Source organism: Pteropus alecto, unplaced genomic scaffold, assembly GCF_000325575.1.
Source record: "Pteropus alecto unplaced genomic scaffold, ASM32557v1 scaffold3, whole genome shotgun sequence".
NCBI classification, from domain to species: Eukaryota; Metazoa; Chordata; class Mammalia; order Chiroptera; family Pteropodidae; genus Pteropus; species Pteropus alecto.
This window is the reverse complement of record NW_006442484.1, coordinates 67,379,636-67,398,334: the sequence shown is the minus strand read 5'-3', so window position 1 is coordinate 67,398,334 and position 18,699 is coordinate 67,379,636. Positions and strand designations below refer to the sequence as shown.

Below are 18,699 nucleotides of genomic sequence, written 5' to 3'. Positions count from 1 at the left end.
GGATTCGGAAGTTGATCTGGCAAAGTACCCTGTATCTCTAGTCTTCTTAGCTCATTCTTGACAGTAAATAATAATAATAGCAATGAAAACATCAATTATTATTATTATTATTTGTATTACTTAGGATTTACTTTGGAGTGTCTTTTTGATTGAATAAAAGAGTTCCTATACTATCCAATGCTATGTTACTATGGTTGCGTGCTGAGGTAAAATGACACAATGACCAAAATACCAGCCATTGAACACTCCCACCAAGAGACTGCAGAGAAGGCACACCTCCCTAATTACTTGCTTCTTGGTTTACACCGAACCAGGGGGCAATGGCATCAGCAAGGATCCCAGAGGTCACTCTCTTGTTACTGCCTAACGGTGCTAGAGCAGTGATGACCAAGATGACTTTCTGGGATGAGGAGCATATTCTAGACCTACGTTGTCCAACACAGCGTGGCTACAGTGCCCTTGAAATGTGGCTGATGTGGTTAGCGTGACAGAGGAACTGAAGTTTTGGCTGTCTTTAATTTTAATTAATTCAAATTAATATAGCCACATGTGGCTAATAACCTATCATATTCTACAGTACAAGTCTAGACACAGGGCCATCTTAAGGACTTTTCGCCTTGTTTTTTAAAGACCTAAATCTGATTTTTCTCAAAACTCCCACTAGGGGAGATACTTTCTGTGTCATTGTAGCTACAGAGAAAAGGCAAAGTGGCTTCTCAGAGAACATGGGACCAGCTTTTCTGCAACTGCCAGGGGTCACTGAATTGGGAACAAGTTCCCTAGAGGCGGGTATGAACACACTTCAGGCTGCTAAGCCACAAGCAAAGAGCTAAAAAAAGAAATTCTGAGTGGCTTGAAAGACGATCTTGAAAAACAAAAACAGTGGAATGAAACCAGTGGGTGTCTTGTCAGCCTTAAGCAACCATTACCGCTAGCCAAAAGAACAGAACTAATTGCTTACTTAAAAGGAAGAGAAAAAAAAAAAAACACAAGAAAAAACAAAACATGAGAAAAGAACTAAATCAGAAAATATCTCAGGAATGTAAGTAGTTTCCACGGACACTTCTAACCAAATAGCCTGTGTATGATATCTCAACATGGCTACTTCCTTTTCCCCTTCCTCCCCTCTCTTCCATACCTCCTCCCTCTGCACTTGATGGAGACACCTCCTTTCTTAAATGTAATTACTTTTGTTTACCAATCTAATAAGGGGATAAAACATATGGCACACTTCTCTTACAGAGTACAGTGGCCTCCTCTTTGTGAAATGGTGACGTGTGTGTGACACAGCGGCTTTCAGGTTTAACTCGGGAGGTCCGGGGACTCTGATCCCATTAGCATTTGCCCTGCCCCTAACCAAGCACAGCTGTTTCCTTTCTCCCAACTGCTCCCCTCAGGCCTCTCTCTCTTTTTTCTTTTTTCTTTTTTTTTAAAGAAAAGACCATCCTAAACAGTGACGGCTTTCTATCTTCTCCTGCTTAAAGCCCAGTATAGAGTTTCACAAGGAGAAGTAATGTGGGAAATAGAGCAAATAATTTTTTAAATCATCAGATGGCAGAAGGAAGAGCTCTGAAAAAATTATTATGATTTTGTTTTCTGGAGGCAGGTTACAAGTGCCACTTTCCCAAACTTCAGGGATTCCTCTGGAAGAAGAAAACAATTATTTTCCTTTTCAGTATCTTAGGGGAGAAACACCATTAAATCTAGCAGTTCTTTATGGCCTTAATTTTCTTTCTGTCCCCATTCGTCTAGCCAAAGGTTGGAATTCTGCCTGCTTGGCGAGCTTGCTCAGAAAAGCCCTCCCAAACCGCAGGGTGTAATGATGAAGACTAGAATTCCCAGCCAGTAGCCAGGGTCGGCAGATGGGGCATTCAGGTGAGGGCGAGGGCTGAAAGAGGGGGAAGCAGAGGTGAATGGGCAAAGGGACAGAGGTAAAGGCCAGGGTCAAATGGAGAGTAACTGAAGCTCTCTCAGAAGTGTCACTTGCTAATTGGTGGCCTTGTAGCCTGGACAGGGCTGGCCTCAGACATTCTTTGAGAAAATCTGCTCAGAAGAGTGCGAGGGAGGAGGCTGAATTATTAGAAAGAATCTGAAGATGGATGTTGAGTAAGAGCCAATAAGTCTCCCTATGCTGTATCATCTACATCCCTTTATTCGAAGTGCCTCTGCCAAGCCTCCCCCTTATACAGACACTCGTGCATATAAACCACACTCTTAAACACAAATCTACAGACACATACACACAAACACACACACAGATTCACATGTAAAACCTATGCACACAAATACATGCATATACATATATATAAACATATACATCTACACATAAAAACACATAGTGAAACATATACACACGTAAAAAACCAAACACCTAGAGAAAGAAGCACGTACACAAACACATACAAACAAACATAATCCACAAATACACACATAAAAACACTATTCATACACACACAGACCCTACACATTTTTATGTTCAGATAAAAAGTGGGGGTTGGGAAAACGACCAATTAATTGGGCCAAGTCTCAAAGGAGAGGAAATAAAATGAAAAATCCAGGCTGGGTTATAAAAATAAGTATTTTTTTCCAACGTGCAGGAGGCTCATTATATTAATTAAACATTATTGCAGTGAATGAGAGGAGGGGGGGTGATTAAGCCTGGGAGAGGGTAAGTGTTCTCTCCTGTTGCCTGAGGCTGTGGTGATCTTCAGATATTAATCTCTGTGAGCACTCAAATGCTGAAGAGATAAACACTTGAAATATGAAAATGTTTTTCTCCAGAGCAGACGCTGTGACCCTCTGGGAAAGCAAGTGTAGGCTGCATCAGGAGGCTGGCCTGCAGTGTTCTCCTAGTGTCTGTCCTACCATATTCCCTGGGGACAGGGGGCATGGCTAGTCCTGGGCGTGGGGGGCAGCAGAGCAGCTCTGGGGAACTCTGCAGATGGGGAGGTCCCTTTCCCCTTTTATTCTCCAGTTGAGCAACATTTAATCTATTCATTTCCAGAATTAACTCTTCTTCTCTTGAATGCTTTTGGGGATCCAAGGTCCAGGCCAGGGGTGTAGAAAAATTGAAAGCTAATGCATGGTGTGCTGGAGCCAATGTTTGTGAGAGCTGATTGTTATATTATATGGAGTTCTGCAAGCCAGTTGTTAAACTCAAGCATTATTAAAAATTAAATTATATAAAGTTACAATTAAATTATATTAACAACTAAAGGTAATAAATCCTCCAAACTCGACACTTCCTAATTATTTTAATACATTTTCCAGTACCTATGCTCCCGAAGTATTTATATCTATTACATCTGTATGATGGAAAAAAACTAAGCAACGCCACGTCACTGTACTTCTCAACTCCACCTCTAACGGTGGTTGGCAGATTGAATTTGACCACAGAATCTGACCATAGTAGGAGTATTCACATCGCTAAAAGTGACAAACATCGCAAAGCAGATTTTTTTTTTCTTTTTAATCCTTGGAAAGCTCCTTGTTAAATATTTACCAGAACACCACCGTAAAAGCCTGTGATGATAGAGACAGTAAACTCTTGCTCTTACCTGTTTAGAAGGGCTAAAAGTAACCCTCTCCATCAACAGTGCCAGAGAGGTTTCTCAAATCTGACTCTCTGAAAGTAAAAGGGTGGCTCAACAATATTTCAAGAACTGGCAGCAATACTCTTCAAGAGCACAAGCGCCAGGCAGCTCTGCTAGACGCCCATAGGTGCAGCAGCATTTCAGACCCTCCACTTAGTTTGCTACAGAAGCAATGATATTCTAAGAGGAGGATCAGTCAGACTTGAGGCCAATAGTTTCCTAAAGAGCCATTTTAGGAACAATACCCAGCTTGAAGTTGACAAGAGGCTCTGTGATGGTGGCAGAGAGTACTGGCTATGGGAACAAGGGGACATTGACTCATCCCATCTCCTAGGACCTCCCGATTGCTCTTTCTTTTTTCTTCTTCTTTTATCTTGGCCTCTCTTGCTCCCTCCCAGCTTCCAGGCCGTACTGTAATCACAAGAATGGGTAGGAACCACCAACCCATTATTCTGTGGGGTGACGCTATAAGCAAAGACTGTAGTGGTTTGTGGGCAAAGAGCAGAGGGTTGCTCTGTAGTGGGAAGTTATGAAGCCTGGCAGGGACTCTGGAGCTGAAAAACGTGGAGCAGGCTAGCCTGAACTCCTTCGGCTCTTCATTCACAACAAGCTTACCTGGAAATGTCTGGTCGTTTGGGCTGGAGCTGCTGGTCCAGGTACTCCTGAGCCACTTGGCATGATCATACATCCAACCACAGGGCTCCTCAGGGAAATCAAAGTTGCAGTTGAATCCTGAAGGGAGCTGCAAATCTTTGTCTAAGGGGGGGAAAAAAATAACCCAAAGGAAGGCAAATGAAATAGATTCAGAGAACAACCACAGTGGTGCTATTTAAATGGCTGGCAAGGTCTGAGTGCAGAGCAGAGAAAGAAGTGGCTCCCTTCACTTATTCATTTAACTCATCTTGGCGATCATTGGCTCTCGGGTTGGCCTTTGGTCTCATCCTTCACAGGCATGAAAGCCAAGTCTGCCAGTGGTTCCCATAGTAAGCAATTATAAATGAGGCCACCAAATGGCTTCGGGCTCTAATCAGCCTCCTCTGTCCACTTCGGAAAGCAGACAAATGTGAAAATTGCTGTTCCCTAAATGCCAGAGAAGAATGTCTCCCCAGTGCCCCGGTGGAAGGCTGGCTCCTGCCAACCTGGCTCTCAGAAGTGATGGGGCAGCCCACTGGCATCCAGAGAGGCTGATGTGCCAGAGAGGTGCTGGCCAGGGAGGGTAAAGTGGCCTCAGGAACAAGGGAGTCTTGTTTGCTACCCTTCACCTCCTTGTGATAGGTCTCCCGTTTCAGAAAACCAGGTCATTGCAGCATCCCCGGGGAGGCACTGCCAGGCGGGAGACTTGGCATGTTAGGGCGAAGTGAGGGGGCCAGGCCAGCCGACTGCTCAGCTCGGTGCTGACCAGGAGGAAAAATAATTCCACATGGTGCTGAGTGCCTGAAGGCCCTGAACCGAGGGCAGAAGAGAGTACGGTCCTCGTGGAAATCTAAGACGTGACCATATCGCGGCTTGTCTCGTCTGCTCGCTTGTTCACCTGCCTAAGCTAGAAAACTGAACCCGAGCATTTCTTTTGAGGCTCCACTCAGCTCTAAAGATCCAGTGTGAGCTGGTGCCAAATATGTGATTAAGTGAGGGTGGGTCTGTAGAGGTGGAGGAGAGAGAGGAAATCCAAATTTGGAGGCTTGCTGGCAGTGGCTGTGGAGACAGCAGAAAATTGCTGGCTAACGCTGGTAGCAGAGAGGAAGTGGGGTCTTTGGCCTCCTCACTTCTCTTCCATGGGTTCTTAGGGAGGAAGGCCTCGAATGTGGCTTAGGAAGTGTAAAGGGAACGGACCGGCGGGAACAAACTGCTCACACCACGGAGGCGAGGAAAGCTCACCTCCGATTGGAAGGGCACTGGTGGCCTCAGAGGCAGAGTGCCACCAGGCCCTGCTTGTGCCTCCCCTTCCCAAGAGGGAATACTTAATGTTAGCATACTCTCGGCCAAAGTCAGCTTGAGTCAAGAAGAAACACATGGAATCTATTACAGCTGCGTCAACCTGTGGCTTGGGAAAAGTAGCCATCAGCCCTCACCATCTCCTTCTCCCGACAATTTCTGAATTTCTATTTTTCCATTCGAAAATATGGAGTAACTCAATATACCGTAATTCCTCTCTAATGTTTACATGCATACTATATCTCAAGAACCAAATTCCACAAAGAGATCTTTTGCAAAAAAAAAGTGAAGGGAGGAACCACCAAAGAAACCTCAAATGAAACAAACCACTATAAACGGGAAAATTATATTAAACTTCTGAACGTTTGTAGCAAAACCCTTAAATTTTCCTTGAGACTGCCATTTAGATAGAACTACCCCCTCCTGCCCTCCACCGAGCTAACGCTGCTAATCTGATACCATTTATTGACTCCCTATGCATTCCGCTCTTGGCTCTCGAACTCTTAAACATGTCTTGTAAGATTCTCCAAGTCTCTTTCTCCTCTTCATAAAACAAAAACAAGTTCATTAAAATGTCGGAATTCTGTATTCAGCTAACCCTGACCAATAGTGTCCCTCCGCCCACACAAAATACAAAAGCACATTCCTGAAAGCATATGCATTAAATTATCATTTTTCAGTCACACAACTTCAGCATTTATTTTTGGCTTTCCTCCCATTCTTCTTTGCAGTCATTTTTTTTTTCTTTTTTTCTTTTTTTTCTTTTTTTTTGGAGCCATCCACTCCATCAGCGTGGTTCCTCAGACTGTCACATGGCTGTGGGTCTGAAAGATTCTACCATCTACCTACCGAGCTGGTGCTGCATCTTTATGTCTCCATCACTTTCCAAGTCTCTTCACCAATCTTCCCTCATTTTGTTTAATGAACATTTAATAATGATCAGTAATTTACTGTAAATTGAAGCTGTCAAGCGGCCAAAGTCAGCTTGAGTCAAGAAGAAACACATGGAATCTATTACAGCTGCGTCAACCTGTGGCTTGGGAAAAGTAGCCATCAGCCCTCACCATCTCCTTCTCCCGACAATTTCTGAATTTCTATTTTTCCATTCGAAAATATGGAGTAACTCAATATACCGTAATTCCTCTCTAATGTTTACATGCATACTATATCTCAAGAACCAAATTCCACAAAGAGATCTTTTGCAAAAAAAAAGTGAAGGGAGGAACCACCAAAGAAACCTCAAATGAAACAAACCACTATAAACGGGAAAATTATATTAAACTTCTGAACGTTTGTAGCAAAACCCTTAAATTTTCCTTGAGACTGCCATTTAGATAGAACTACCCCCTCCTGCCCTCCACCGAGCTAACGCTGCTAATCTGATACCATTTATTGACTCCCTATGCATTCCGCTCTTGGCTCTCGAACTCTTAAACATGTCTTGTAAGATTCTCCAAGTCTCTTTCTCCTCTTCATAAAACAAAAACAAGTTCATTAAAATGTCGGAATTCTGTATTCAGCTAACCCTGACCAATAGTGTCCCTCCGCCCACACAAAATACAAAAGCACATTCCTGAAAGCATATGCATTAAATTATCATTTTTCAGTCACACAACTTCAGCATTTATTTTTGGCTTTCCTCCCATTCTTCTTTGCAGTCATTTTTTTTTTCTTTCTTTCTTTTTTTTCTTTTTTTTTGGAGCCATCCACTCCATCAGCGTGGTTCCTCAGACTGTCACATGGCTGTGGGTCTGAAAGATTCTACCATCTACCTACCGAGCTGGTGCTGCATCTTTATGTCTCCATCACTTTCCAAGTCTCTTCACCAATCTTCCCTCATTTTGTTTAATGAACATTTAATAATGATCAGTAATTTACTGTAAATTGAAGCTGTCAAGCATTAAATTCTAGCCAAAAATGCCAGGTGTTCCAAAATTTGTGGTTTGTCAGGAATGTCCTCATACTCGGTAACCTCAGCAGTATGATTTAAAATGTGATGCGCTTTTGGGCTCTGCCAATTACTGTTTTTATCTAACTTGGATATGTTTAGAAGATGAAATGAAAGTAATGCAGATTTCCCATGTGACGAAACTGACCTGAAACGAGGAGGCCCTGAGTTTTGAAGGAACGGCTGTAGTGCCTTTTCACATTTCCGCCTTCATCACGGACCTGCCCTCAGCTCACGGAGGATGGGATGCGCTCTCTTATGGAGTCATAATTATTACACATTTTTTAATCAGAGGAGGTGAAAAGACACAGGGAAATGCAATTACAGAGTGGTTAACTGCTGTTGCATTGTGCAGACCACGTCACCTCAGATCTTCATCTGACTGTTTCGTGAAGGCACAGCTTAGTAGGAAAAAGGATCGTGGCTGTGGATTCTAAAGATTTGAAGTGAGGGCTAGAGGAGGAGACTTCTCGAGGGGGGAGTCCTCTTTAAACGAACCCTTATCTCAGCTGATGACCAGTGGATTCACGCCTGTAGGGCTGTATTGGTTGTCCCAATATCTGAATGCTTCTACATTGTTTGTAAATGGCCACTGTCCCAAGCCTCTTAGTACTCACATCTCCCTGATCTCTGATCCAGGGGACCCCGAGGTCCCTGCCACAGCCACAGACCAGCCTCGACTCTGACTGGTTGGCACCTGCGCCATCCTGGATAAAATATAACTTTGACCCCCGATCCTCACCATCCTCAAAGCTGCAGCTCTCCCCACACTCGGTGGCCTCCTCATCAATGGGATATAGGGTGGTGGTCTCTTCACTCTTCACGGTGGGTCCCAGCGTCTCTGCTGTAGGCTTTGCATCTGTATAAAGGCAAAGAAGGGACGTGAACGCTGCATGCAGCAGCCTGTGTTGAAACCCAGCAGGAGGAAGATGCCAAAACTGTTTCCTCTCTAAGTATGGGCTATTACAGAAGGAAAAAAGAAGATGGCCACACACACGCGCGCGCGCACACACACACACACACACACTTTTTTTTTGAAGTCACCTCTGTATCCTGTCATTGAAGTCAGGAGCATCATCTGAGTTGAATGAGAATGGTCCCAAGCTGCAGAAACAGCCCCAACAGAGGCACCGACACAAACCCATCAAACCCATGCTCTTCACTGTACAGCAGAGGTCCTGAGGCCGGCACAAAGGCCATGTGAGACAGTAATGGATATTGGTGATGTTGATCCCAAGGCAAAGCTAAACCACATTCTGGGTATTCTGTTTAAGACAGAAGTGTGGGTGATGTGCACGCGCGCACACACACACACAGAAAATGAACACACACACACACACACACACACACACACACAGAAAATGAACAACGCCTATCGAAAACGGTTTGAGAAAATCTTGTGAGCTTAACAACGTGGAAAATGCCTATCTGTGCACTGCCCCTTGGGTGGCAAGTGAGGTGCCTTCCCGGCTCACCTCTGCTTTCATGTGGAATAGATTTTCTCTTTTCAGCCTTCTCTGAGTCAGAACTTTTTGAACCAAAGCTAATGTGACCTAGGGGGCCTACCTATAACAAGATAATAGGAAGCACAATCGCCAAAGACATAGGCGAGGCCAGACGCTTGGGAGGTGTGACCCCAGCTACTGTCGTACATGTCTGCGCCAAACTGGATAGAAAGGACTATGGATTCCAAGGGACTCACTCAGACTCCACTTGGTGGATCTAATTTGGGGCTGTGCCTTTAGGTCTGGGTGTGGCAAATTCAAATGCTTCCTGGATGCAAACAGCTCTTGTAAGTGAGGATGGCTGGGATGAGAGGGAGAGTAAAGTGTAGGAGAGAAGGTGGCAGAGGGGATCTTGCTTGCCTGATTTAAAGGAGGCCACCATGACTGGCTCCAGCAGATTGAGGCCCCAAAGGGGTGGGGGTGGGGGGAGGTGACCAGTGTGGCCAGGTCTTGCAAAGAAACTTTTTTTTCCCTACGTGAATCCAAAAATCTTCGTGGAAAATCTCTGGACATGGCAATATTAGCAACTTATCCAAGATATTAAAACAAGTAGCAAGCAACAAAACCTGGCTGGGCCAAACCTGGCTGCAGGCAGTCAGTTCCGGCCTAGGTAATTCATTCACCCATCCATTCATTGTTTATTTGTTCCCGGAAGTCATTCATTCAGCAACCGTTTATGAAATGAATGAAGCTGTGAGTCAAGCCCTTGGGTGTGGCAAAAAGGAGTTCTGGTAACTGGCGCTCAAGTCCGCGTGTTGTGTGGGGTGAGGTCTTCCTGCCAGAGCTGTGTTGCAACGAGACTCCCGAATAAGCCCGTGCATTGTTCCTTCCATTTCTATACATGTTCTTTTGCACTATAGTGTGTGATTAGGTGTCTTTGTCAGGCCCCTTCAGCATACCATTTAATAAATCCAGGAGCTGAAGGAAATCACTAAATACACTGAATAGCTTTTTCACGGTCGACTTCCCATCTTTCTGCTATTAAATACTACGCACATAACCTTTCAGACTTCCCTTTGCCGTGTCTGCCTCTTGCTCACTGTAAACAGCAAATAACCTCGAAGCGTCCTAATTTGTAAGTTCAAATTTGTCACTGTGTCACAGGATCTCAAACTCAATTGTAAAGCAAACTCTGGGCAGCAAGGCAAGAAGTAATCATGTGAAACACAAACCAACTAACAGGTGAAGCAGCCCTGTCAAATTATTTAGCTGCGGCGACTCAGCCCAGGCCATTATTTTTCCTGGGATCCTGCTGGAGTAGGAATGAAGTGAACCAAGGCTGAGTCGCAGAAACAAATGGACACGTGAAAAGTAAGGAAGCCACATGGCCTAGGAGAGCAGTTTCCTGGGAATGTTAGGTAGCAAAATGCATAAGTTGGTTGGTGGAGATGATGTTAAATCTGGGGGCGAAGAGGGCTGGAGAGGCCACAAGAGGCCAGGGCGTGTGACTGACGGTGGGGCAACAGCAGCCGGCCTCTGTGTCCACTGTGTTTGTGCTGGGCGCTCGAGGTAACTGCCCATTTAACTGCTGTGCTCCCCGCAATTGAAACCAGATGTCCGAGACTTCAAAGGGAAGAAGGCTGGGCAGAGGGTAACAAGTCCCAACTCTGATCTTCTGAGGAATGGTCAGGCAGGGCTTTGAAATGAGAAACCTGTTGCTGACCATGCCAGTGTAATTTGGGCCAAGAGTAGAAAAGGCCGTTAACGGCTGTCTACCGGTCATAAAGCAGAGCCAGCCTGGGAGAGGCATGGCACAGAGGGGCAGAAGACAGGAGGGGAGTGTGAGTCAGCCTCCGCCTCACTGAGTGACATCTGGCAAGTGACTTCCTCTCTCTACGACTCAGTTTCCCTGTGTGTGGGAGAGGCACTGGCTTAAATCTGTGATTTTTTTCAAACTCTGTGTCATACTCATTAGTAGGTGGTGGAATTAGTTTAATGGGTCATGACTATTTAACAAATACGGACTATAATTATTACAGAGTGCACTCACACGGTACGGATAAGTGCTGCTTTGGGAACCTTTTGTTTTTGTTACATTTACTTATTCTAACAGGCTTATTAGGTGCCAGGCAGCAGTTAAAGTTCTTTATATTCATTATTTTATTGACTTCTCATAACACCCCTAGGAGGTGTGGCTATATCATTATCATCCCCATTTTTCAGCTAAGATAACAGAGATATTGAGGGGCTAAGCAACTTGTCTGAGGTAACACCAGCAATGATCAGCAGAGTCAGGACCCATACTTGGCAATCTGTCCCCCGAGTCCAGGCACTTAGTGATATACTATTTCCCATAGACACACATGTGTGTTCTAATGTGTGTATGTGCGTGCATGCACACGTGTTCTTATAATTCAAGTAGGTCTTGATGTAAATTTGTTTTAAATTATGGATGATGGTTAAAAATGTTTGCGAGCCACTGGCCTAGAAGCTCCTAAGTCCACTGAATCTCTAGCCCTGATTCTGAAGAGGCCATAAATGAAGCCAGCTTGTGTCACTGTTGGAGGGACAGTTTTCAGCACCTGCAAGTGGACAGGTGACACACATTCAGCAGGCTGCAAGGGAACGTGGCCTTGCTCCTACCGAACGGGGAGCATAAAGTCTTCTCACTGAATGTGTTCGTTGGGGCTGCCTTTGATCTGCAGGTGAGAGAGGCTAATTCGGGCCCGATTTCAGCCTGCGCACCTCAACGGGACTCCTTCTCTGTGCCACCATAGCCAGTGAGCAGGCAGCACTTTTCTCCCTGGGAGTCCAGAGCACTTCTCTGACATGCCCTTATTAATCCTTCACAATACCCTGCTGGGGGTGCTGGTGACAGGTACAGCACAGACAGGAAAATGGAGACACTCAGGGCCCTGGTGGAGAGGGGCAGGAAGGCTCAGCCTGCCTGCTGCTCCTGCTGGCACCGGGCTCGTGTGGCTGCCCCAAGCTCCTTTTGGCAGGCGGTGAGTGAGTTCTGGGGGAGACCTAGTGTCAGCTCTGCCAAGGGACGAGGGCCGGTGCCCAGATGAAAGGTAGGGCGTGACCCAGAAGGCCAGGGTGCTTCCCTGGAAACAAGAGGTGGGCCTTCTCCTCCTTACGGAGAGTTAGAGGCGCTCCCCGGACCTGGGCTGCCTGACAAGGTGAGAATGAGAAAGACTCCTGCCACATACTGGTAAGAAGTCCTGTTCCTGTCAGCTCCCCAGCAATGGAGTCCCTCCGGAGCAAATAAATGCCTTTTACAGATGTGGCTTCGAAATGAAAACGAAGTCTCTTAGCCACTGACATCTGGAGGCCAGATTCAGACAAAACCCGAATACTTTATTATCATGAGGGTTTTTTTCCCCCCTTCCCTAAATCAACAGCCACAGCTCCCTGGCCTGAAGAGTCAGGGTCTAATTGAATTTGGGTGGGTGATGTGTGGTTATGATTTGTGTTCGAGAGACTTGGGTTGGAGGTGCTTGAAGGAGCTGACGTGATCCTTTACAAATGACAAAGCACATCCCTTGAGAAACTGTCCCAAGACCAGAGGCTGCAGTGCCTGTGGTTTGAAGCAAGAGAACGTGGCAGGGTCCAGGCTGGGCAGATAGGTGTCTCCTCTGCCCCCATCCACATCACGGTCTGACCTCCTCCCAGGGAATCTGGGAAGCCAGGGCCTTACCTGTCCAGTCACAGCCAAGCACCTCCAGCCGCATCCCGATTCCAGCTGGTGACCACCTCTCGGGGTACACCCGCACGTACTGTGCTAGGACGGGGTCGAACCTTCGGATGTCAGGAGTGTCATAGTGCATGTTCCCTTCAAACAGCTGCGGGGGAGACAGGTCGCTCAGCCCTTCTTATGGTGGATCCCCTCCTCCGTCATGCTCTGCTTCTCTTTCCTTCCCCCTTCTCCTCCCGACCCCTAACGTCCAGCCAGAAGGCAGCATCATAGCTCATTCGTGGTTGCTGGACAGCACTATCCATGGGGGTTCTGTTCAAAGATGAAGGTCCTTATTCCTTTGAGGGGGGCTAGAGACCCAGAAACATGGAAAATAGGGAGCAGATGAACGTGGCAATTACCAGGTCCCATCTTCTAACCTGGAACTAAAACTGAGGGCTCGGAAAAAGATTCGGCCCCAAATGGGTCTCAAGCTGGACTTAGCTAGAGAGAAGAGCAGGGAGTTCAGGCTGCCCTGCCCATTCTGAAGTTCTCAGTTTATCAGAAAAAGAAGTTCTAATCTAGTTCTTTTTCTAATGCTTGAAAGTCTAGATTTAGAAAGTCCCGGCTTGCTGATTGCTTCAAGTTCACTTAGAGGCTGAAGGGAAAGTGACTGTCCCCTTCTCTAGGTCAACAACAACACCCTCTGGTCACACACTGATAGTCTGGGACTATGTTCCCCAGACCTTTGCTTGGCAGAGGCAATTCTGTCAGAAGAAAACTCTCCTAGAGCCCCATAAAAGTGATGACAGTGGGGCTGCCCTGGTTGAAGCTAGGACGGGAACCCAACCCAGAGCACATCTGGGAGTCACTGATTTAGGGGAATGTCGGGGTGGGGGAAGCCAGGGTCTGGGGCTGACTGGCACCCAGGCATGCTGCATACAGGGACATCCCAGTTTACAAGATGTCCTGGGTTTCTACTTTCAAATATGGGAGTGCTGTCACAGGGAAGGCAGGCTCTGACTCTGGCTAAGATCATCTCCTTTCCCAGGCCCCCAGAATGGCTAGGAAGTGCCAGGGTCAGCTCTCCCCAGGGAAGCCTGTGGTTCAACTTCTGCTCCATCCACTGAAGGTTCTGGTTACCAAGCCCTGAGCCTTTCCAAGCCTCTGGAACTGTGAGCTGGGAGTTTGCATCAGCATTGCAAAACTTCCAACTCAGCCTTTGCCTCTGCATCAAGAATGAAAACATTTGCTTAGTAAAGGGGCTCAGCGGAGACATGTGATACCACCTTCCTTGTTAGGGGCCCTGCTTTTCTGAGGAAAAGGAGGGGTAACTTAGACATGAGGATCGGAAAGCCCAGCTAACCATGCAATGAACCTGGAGAGGGACAGAGGCATGATGTCCTCGCCTTCCTGCGGCTCCTCTGTGGCCTGTGGAAGGCTGACCTTCACTCCCCTGATGGCAGGAGGGGAGGCCCTGCCCTGGCCTGCACTTGTGGCCTGGAGCAAGTTCCTCTTGCCTCTCCGCAGCCTCGGGATGAGAGGCTGGAGAGATCTAAGCATCAAGACTAGGAAACTACAAAGGAGGGCAGTAACGTTCAGTGAAACATAGTTGTTTTTGGAAGTAAATCCCTAGTTTCTATAGTTTAGCCTCCAAAAACCACATCTCCTTTGGATGTCTGGCCAATTCTAAGGAAACTTTATCTGAAATAGCATATAAAGGTCATGGAACTTTATAAAAAGGCAGCGTTGAACAGTGGTCAGCATTTGGGCTTTGGCCTCAGACTTATAGGATGTGAATCATGGCTCTACCATAGGTACACTGTGTGACCTTGGACTTGACATCAAGCCTCAGTTTGTCAACTCTAAAATGAGAGTGACAAGAAGGTCTACCTTCTAGAAGTGTTGTTAAGAATTAAAATAATAAAGAATCAAAATAAGGCATTCAACACAGTGCCTGGCACAAAGTAATCTCTCAATTAATATTTACTTTATTGGATTATAGGGGTTTGGTGATGGCTATCTAGACGGGAAGTCAGCACCCCCAACTTAACCTCCCGTTTAGGGTAAAGCCCACCAGGAGCGACCTACCTTTGGCTGCTGGGTCCTGGGGTCCTGGATATATTCCCAGTCCTTGCTGTTTAGGCTGTAGGAGACTTTGAACTTGCGCACAAACGCCCTGGCTTCCACTGTAGTGATGCTGTCTCCTCCTCGGGCCCCCTGGATGATGACGCCTTTTACTGTCTTGGGTGCTCCCAGGTCCACCTGAAGCCACTCCTCACCTGGCTGTGCCTGAGGGATCCGAGGGAACCAGCCTGAGCGGCTGCTGACCAGGCGGGCAGAGCTGGGGCTCCAGAGGTACTCACGGGTGGAGGAGGCAGAGATCTGAGAGTCAGCTATGAGGCCAGAGAGCATCCCCAGCATGTCAGAGCAGGGGGCGTCTGCGAAGAGGGGAGGAAAATACGAGAGGTCAGGGCTGACACTCAATAACCGGGACTAACCCGCATGAGTCAGAAGCTGTAAAACAACCCAACTATTACGTATTTTAAGTCAGCACTGATTTCTCGATTCAAGGTAGAATAATGCTGTGTTTAAGAGCCAGGACTGGGAGCCAGGCTGCCTGGGTTCATGTTTGCTATGCCACATACTAACTGTACGATCTTGGACAAATAATGGAATCACTCTGTGCCTTAGTTTCTCCAGATCCAGAGGACTAATAATACTACTTACCCCTTGAGAGTTTTGAAGATTCCATCGGTTATTATATAAAAAGCTCACAGCACAGTGCCTGGCACGTCTGAGCATCTAATGCAGTTAGCCAAGGACTCTGGTATTCTTGTTGGTGACACCAGTCCCCAGTGACACTCCCAAGGGCAGTGAGCACAGGGGAGCTCAGTTGAGCACTGTTTCCTGGGTGATCATTTTCCCCAGGATGGAAGCTTTCTTGGGGTCGGGCTTCGCCTCCACAGGGGTTATCACAGCTTGTTCCTGCCTTCCCGCTTTCCTACATGCTGTTCCTGCTCCCCAAATGCTCTTCCTTTCAGTTATCACCAGACTAACTTTTGTTCACCCTGAACCTTAAGTGTCACACCCTCAGAAAGGCTGTCCCCAAACTTCCAATCAACAGTCAATTAGGTCCCCTCAGTCACTCTATCTCTAAGCACCCTGTTCTTTTCCTCCTTAGTTTATAATTCTCCAGTACGTGTCTTTGTTTATTATCTATCTTGCCCGCTAGCCTGAAAATTCCATGATGTCAGAGACCCCATCTGCTCTGCTCACTTCTCCAGCTCCAACTCCAAGCATGGGGCCTGACGCACACATGTATTTGTGGAGCAAATGAGTGAGTGGAAAATGCATGCATAAATGGTGTCCGGGCAAGGCAGGGTCTATAGTCGGTGTGCATTAAATACTTGGAAACTGAGTCACAGATCAAAAGGACCCTCCAGGTGATCCCCACTCCTCAAAAAAAAAAAAAGAGAACCAGTGGTGGTTCTCTTTTCAGTTTTCCAGAAAATAAGTCTTAACTAAGTTCTGGCTGGTTAGCCTATGCTGGCCTGGAACAGTAACATGAGAGGGACAGAAAATGGTCCCTTAGATGGGACTGGTAGGATGAACCATAAGAGGGAAGCTGAGGTGCATGTAAAGGGGACCAGAGCAGAGAATTTGTACTGAGGAAATATGAGTTCAGTTCCCCGTTGGGTGACTTTGGTCAAGCTGTTAAGCCTCTTTGAGTCTTAGTTTTCTGCCCATAGAGACTGTATAAATGTGAGGTATTTTAACTAGAAGCCTAAAACAGAGTTCCACCACAGAGCACTCCCTCTGAGAGCTGGAATGACTAGGGGACAGGATGATGGGCAGATGTACACTGAAGACCCTTCCAGGCCAAAGAAACAACTTGCTGGCTCTGGACTGGGTCCACAAGATGGAGGGTTCAGACTATTCATTAGTGGCTGGGGCTGGTCCAGCCACCATCTCCCCTCATCCATATCACTGGACTAACCTCCTACTGCTATCCCAGCTTCCACTCTGGTCTCTCCAATCTGTCTTCCACATTGCACCCCTAGGGTCTCAGCTCATATACCATGCCCACCCCCTCGCTTTCTCTTTCGGTCCCTCCAATGCTACTGAGGGAGCTGTGACCACTGCCTGGTGAACTTACCCTCCCCACTTCACCAGGTGCTTGTGTGCCCTCTGCCCTCAGCTTAATCACCACCTCCTTGAGGAAGTCCCCATAACCTCCAGGACTGGATCAAGTCCCCTACAACATTCTTTATCCTAGCTTAGATCTTACGTTTGTTTATGGGTTTGTTTGTTTATTATCATGACTCCCCAACTTGTCCTGAGGTCCCCACCGAGCTGGATCTGTTGTGCTCATCGTTGTATTCACAGCACCTTGCATAACTCTTGGCCTTCACGTGAGGCAGCAGACAGTGTTAGGAGAGCCGGGCTCTGAAGTCAGACTGCCTAGGATTCAAACCCTAGCTCTACCACCTAGTGGCTGGGGGCCTTAAGTCTCTAACTCTTGGTTTCCTCATCTGTAAAGTGGGGAGAATAATAACACCAAACTTATAGAGTCCTTATGAGGGTTATAAAAGATAACACACCTTAAGTGCTTAGAATGGAAACTGGTGCATCATTAGCATTCAATAAACATTAGCTAGTAGACACTTAATAAGTATAGACTGACTGATTGACTGACTGACTGATTGACTGAATAGACGAACTCTGCTAGGACTTGAGTCCTTGAACCAATCCTTCTGGAAAGGTCATGTGCTGCAATCATGCTGTTTGCAGAGAGCTGAAAGAGGGCGCAGAGCCCAGGACACAATCCAACTCTATCTGGAGCCCCATCTCACCTGTGACCCGGCAGCCAAAGAGCTCCAGCCGGAGGGCGATGCCCGAGTGCCAGGTCTGGGGGCGGACCCTGATGAACCTTGTCAGCAGCGGCGTGTGCAGCTTGTTCAAAACCACCTCTGTCGCATCGTTGTTGGCTTGGAATACCTGTAATATAAGAGGAAGGACCACATTACTAAAATCTCTGTTTGTAGTTTAGCCACTCGTGCAGCCTTCGAAGGGGGTGGGAAAGTTTTTGTTAAATGTTATTTCCCTCAAGTTTAAAAATAATCAGTGGGTTTGTTGTTTGGGGCTTTTTAAGAAGCACCATGAAAAAAAAATTTAATCTCTCACACAGCTCTAACTTGAAAACAATAAATGGTCTTCACAAAAACTTTTGGAGGCAAAGAAAAATTTGCCTCTGGGCTGAGAGCAAGCAGAGGAAGGCGCCTCGAAAAGAAAAACACTTCAGAAGCTGAGAGAGAGAGAGAGGGAAAAAAAGTAGAATATCCTTTAAAAATGGAGCAGAAATGTCATCTTTTAAGGCTAGTGGACCTCACTCACTAGCTTGAACTTGACCTCTCCCTCTTCATCATGTTGCAGGCATATAGTAATATTTGCAGGGTATTTTATAATTATCAAGTGCCTCACTATTGTTTCTGTTAGTTACTTAGAGTCCTTCCTGTGCCACGAACGGGAGAGAGGGTGCGGGGCATCATCTACCCCCAGTGTCCTGGTGTCAATCAACACGTTCTTGGTTCTCTCTGGTCTTTGTTGTAGGGTCAGAGCTGCAGACAGTCCCCTCGGAGTCCTGCTCTGGTTTCCTGTCACTGCAGTCTCCACCCTGTAATGAAATCCATCCCAGTCCCCATCTGACCAATGCATCTCTTGTGGGAGGAAAGGCTTGTCGGAACAGCTTCTAATCCAACATGGTGGGAGCAAGTCCTAGCTTACCAGATGGCCCAAATCAATAACTGCCATATGGACCTTATGCTTTTCTGTGCTCTCCATTAAAAAAAAAAAGTAGCTGCAGCAAATATATGTGAGTTTCTTTTGTTTTCCCTGGGTAAGGATAGAGGGAAGACCAACAAACCACCATCACTTCTAAATCATTCCTGTCATAGCTATAACAACCAGTGACTGTAAATCTACTCACGGCCAACTCTGCAACACCTAGCAATTTCTCCTGGGTGGGGGACTAGATACTTCAGCTCATGATACCAATAACATGCCAGGTGGTTGGGCACTGACAGGGCTGGGACGAGAGGAATG

General features: G+C 46.6%; 1 protein-coding gene across 6 annotated transcripts in view; it reads right to left on the bottom strand.

Annotated features, from left to right (window-relative positions):
- Window positions 1-18,699, bottom strand: part of NRP2 (neuropilin 2) — a 117,027-nt gene that overhangs the window by 39,961 nt on the left and 58,367 nt on the right. For all 6 annotated transcript variants that reach the window (XM_015596591.2, XM_006921380.3, XM_025039274.1 and 3 more), the window contains exons 8-12: window positions 17,451-17,595; window positions 14,686-15,035; window positions 12,619-12,763; window positions 8,216-8,332; window positions 4,209-4,349 (exon numbers count right to left, since the gene is read on the bottom strand). In XM_015596591.2, the coding sequence (XP_015452077.1) occupies window positions 4,209-4,349; window positions 8,216-8,332; window positions 12,619-12,763; window positions 14,686-15,035; window positions 17,451-17,595 (898 nt within the window). The remainder of the gene's footprint in view (window positions 1-4,208; window positions 4,350-8,215; window positions 8,333-12,618; window positions 12,764-14,685; window positions 15,036-17,450; window positions 17,596-18,699) is intronic.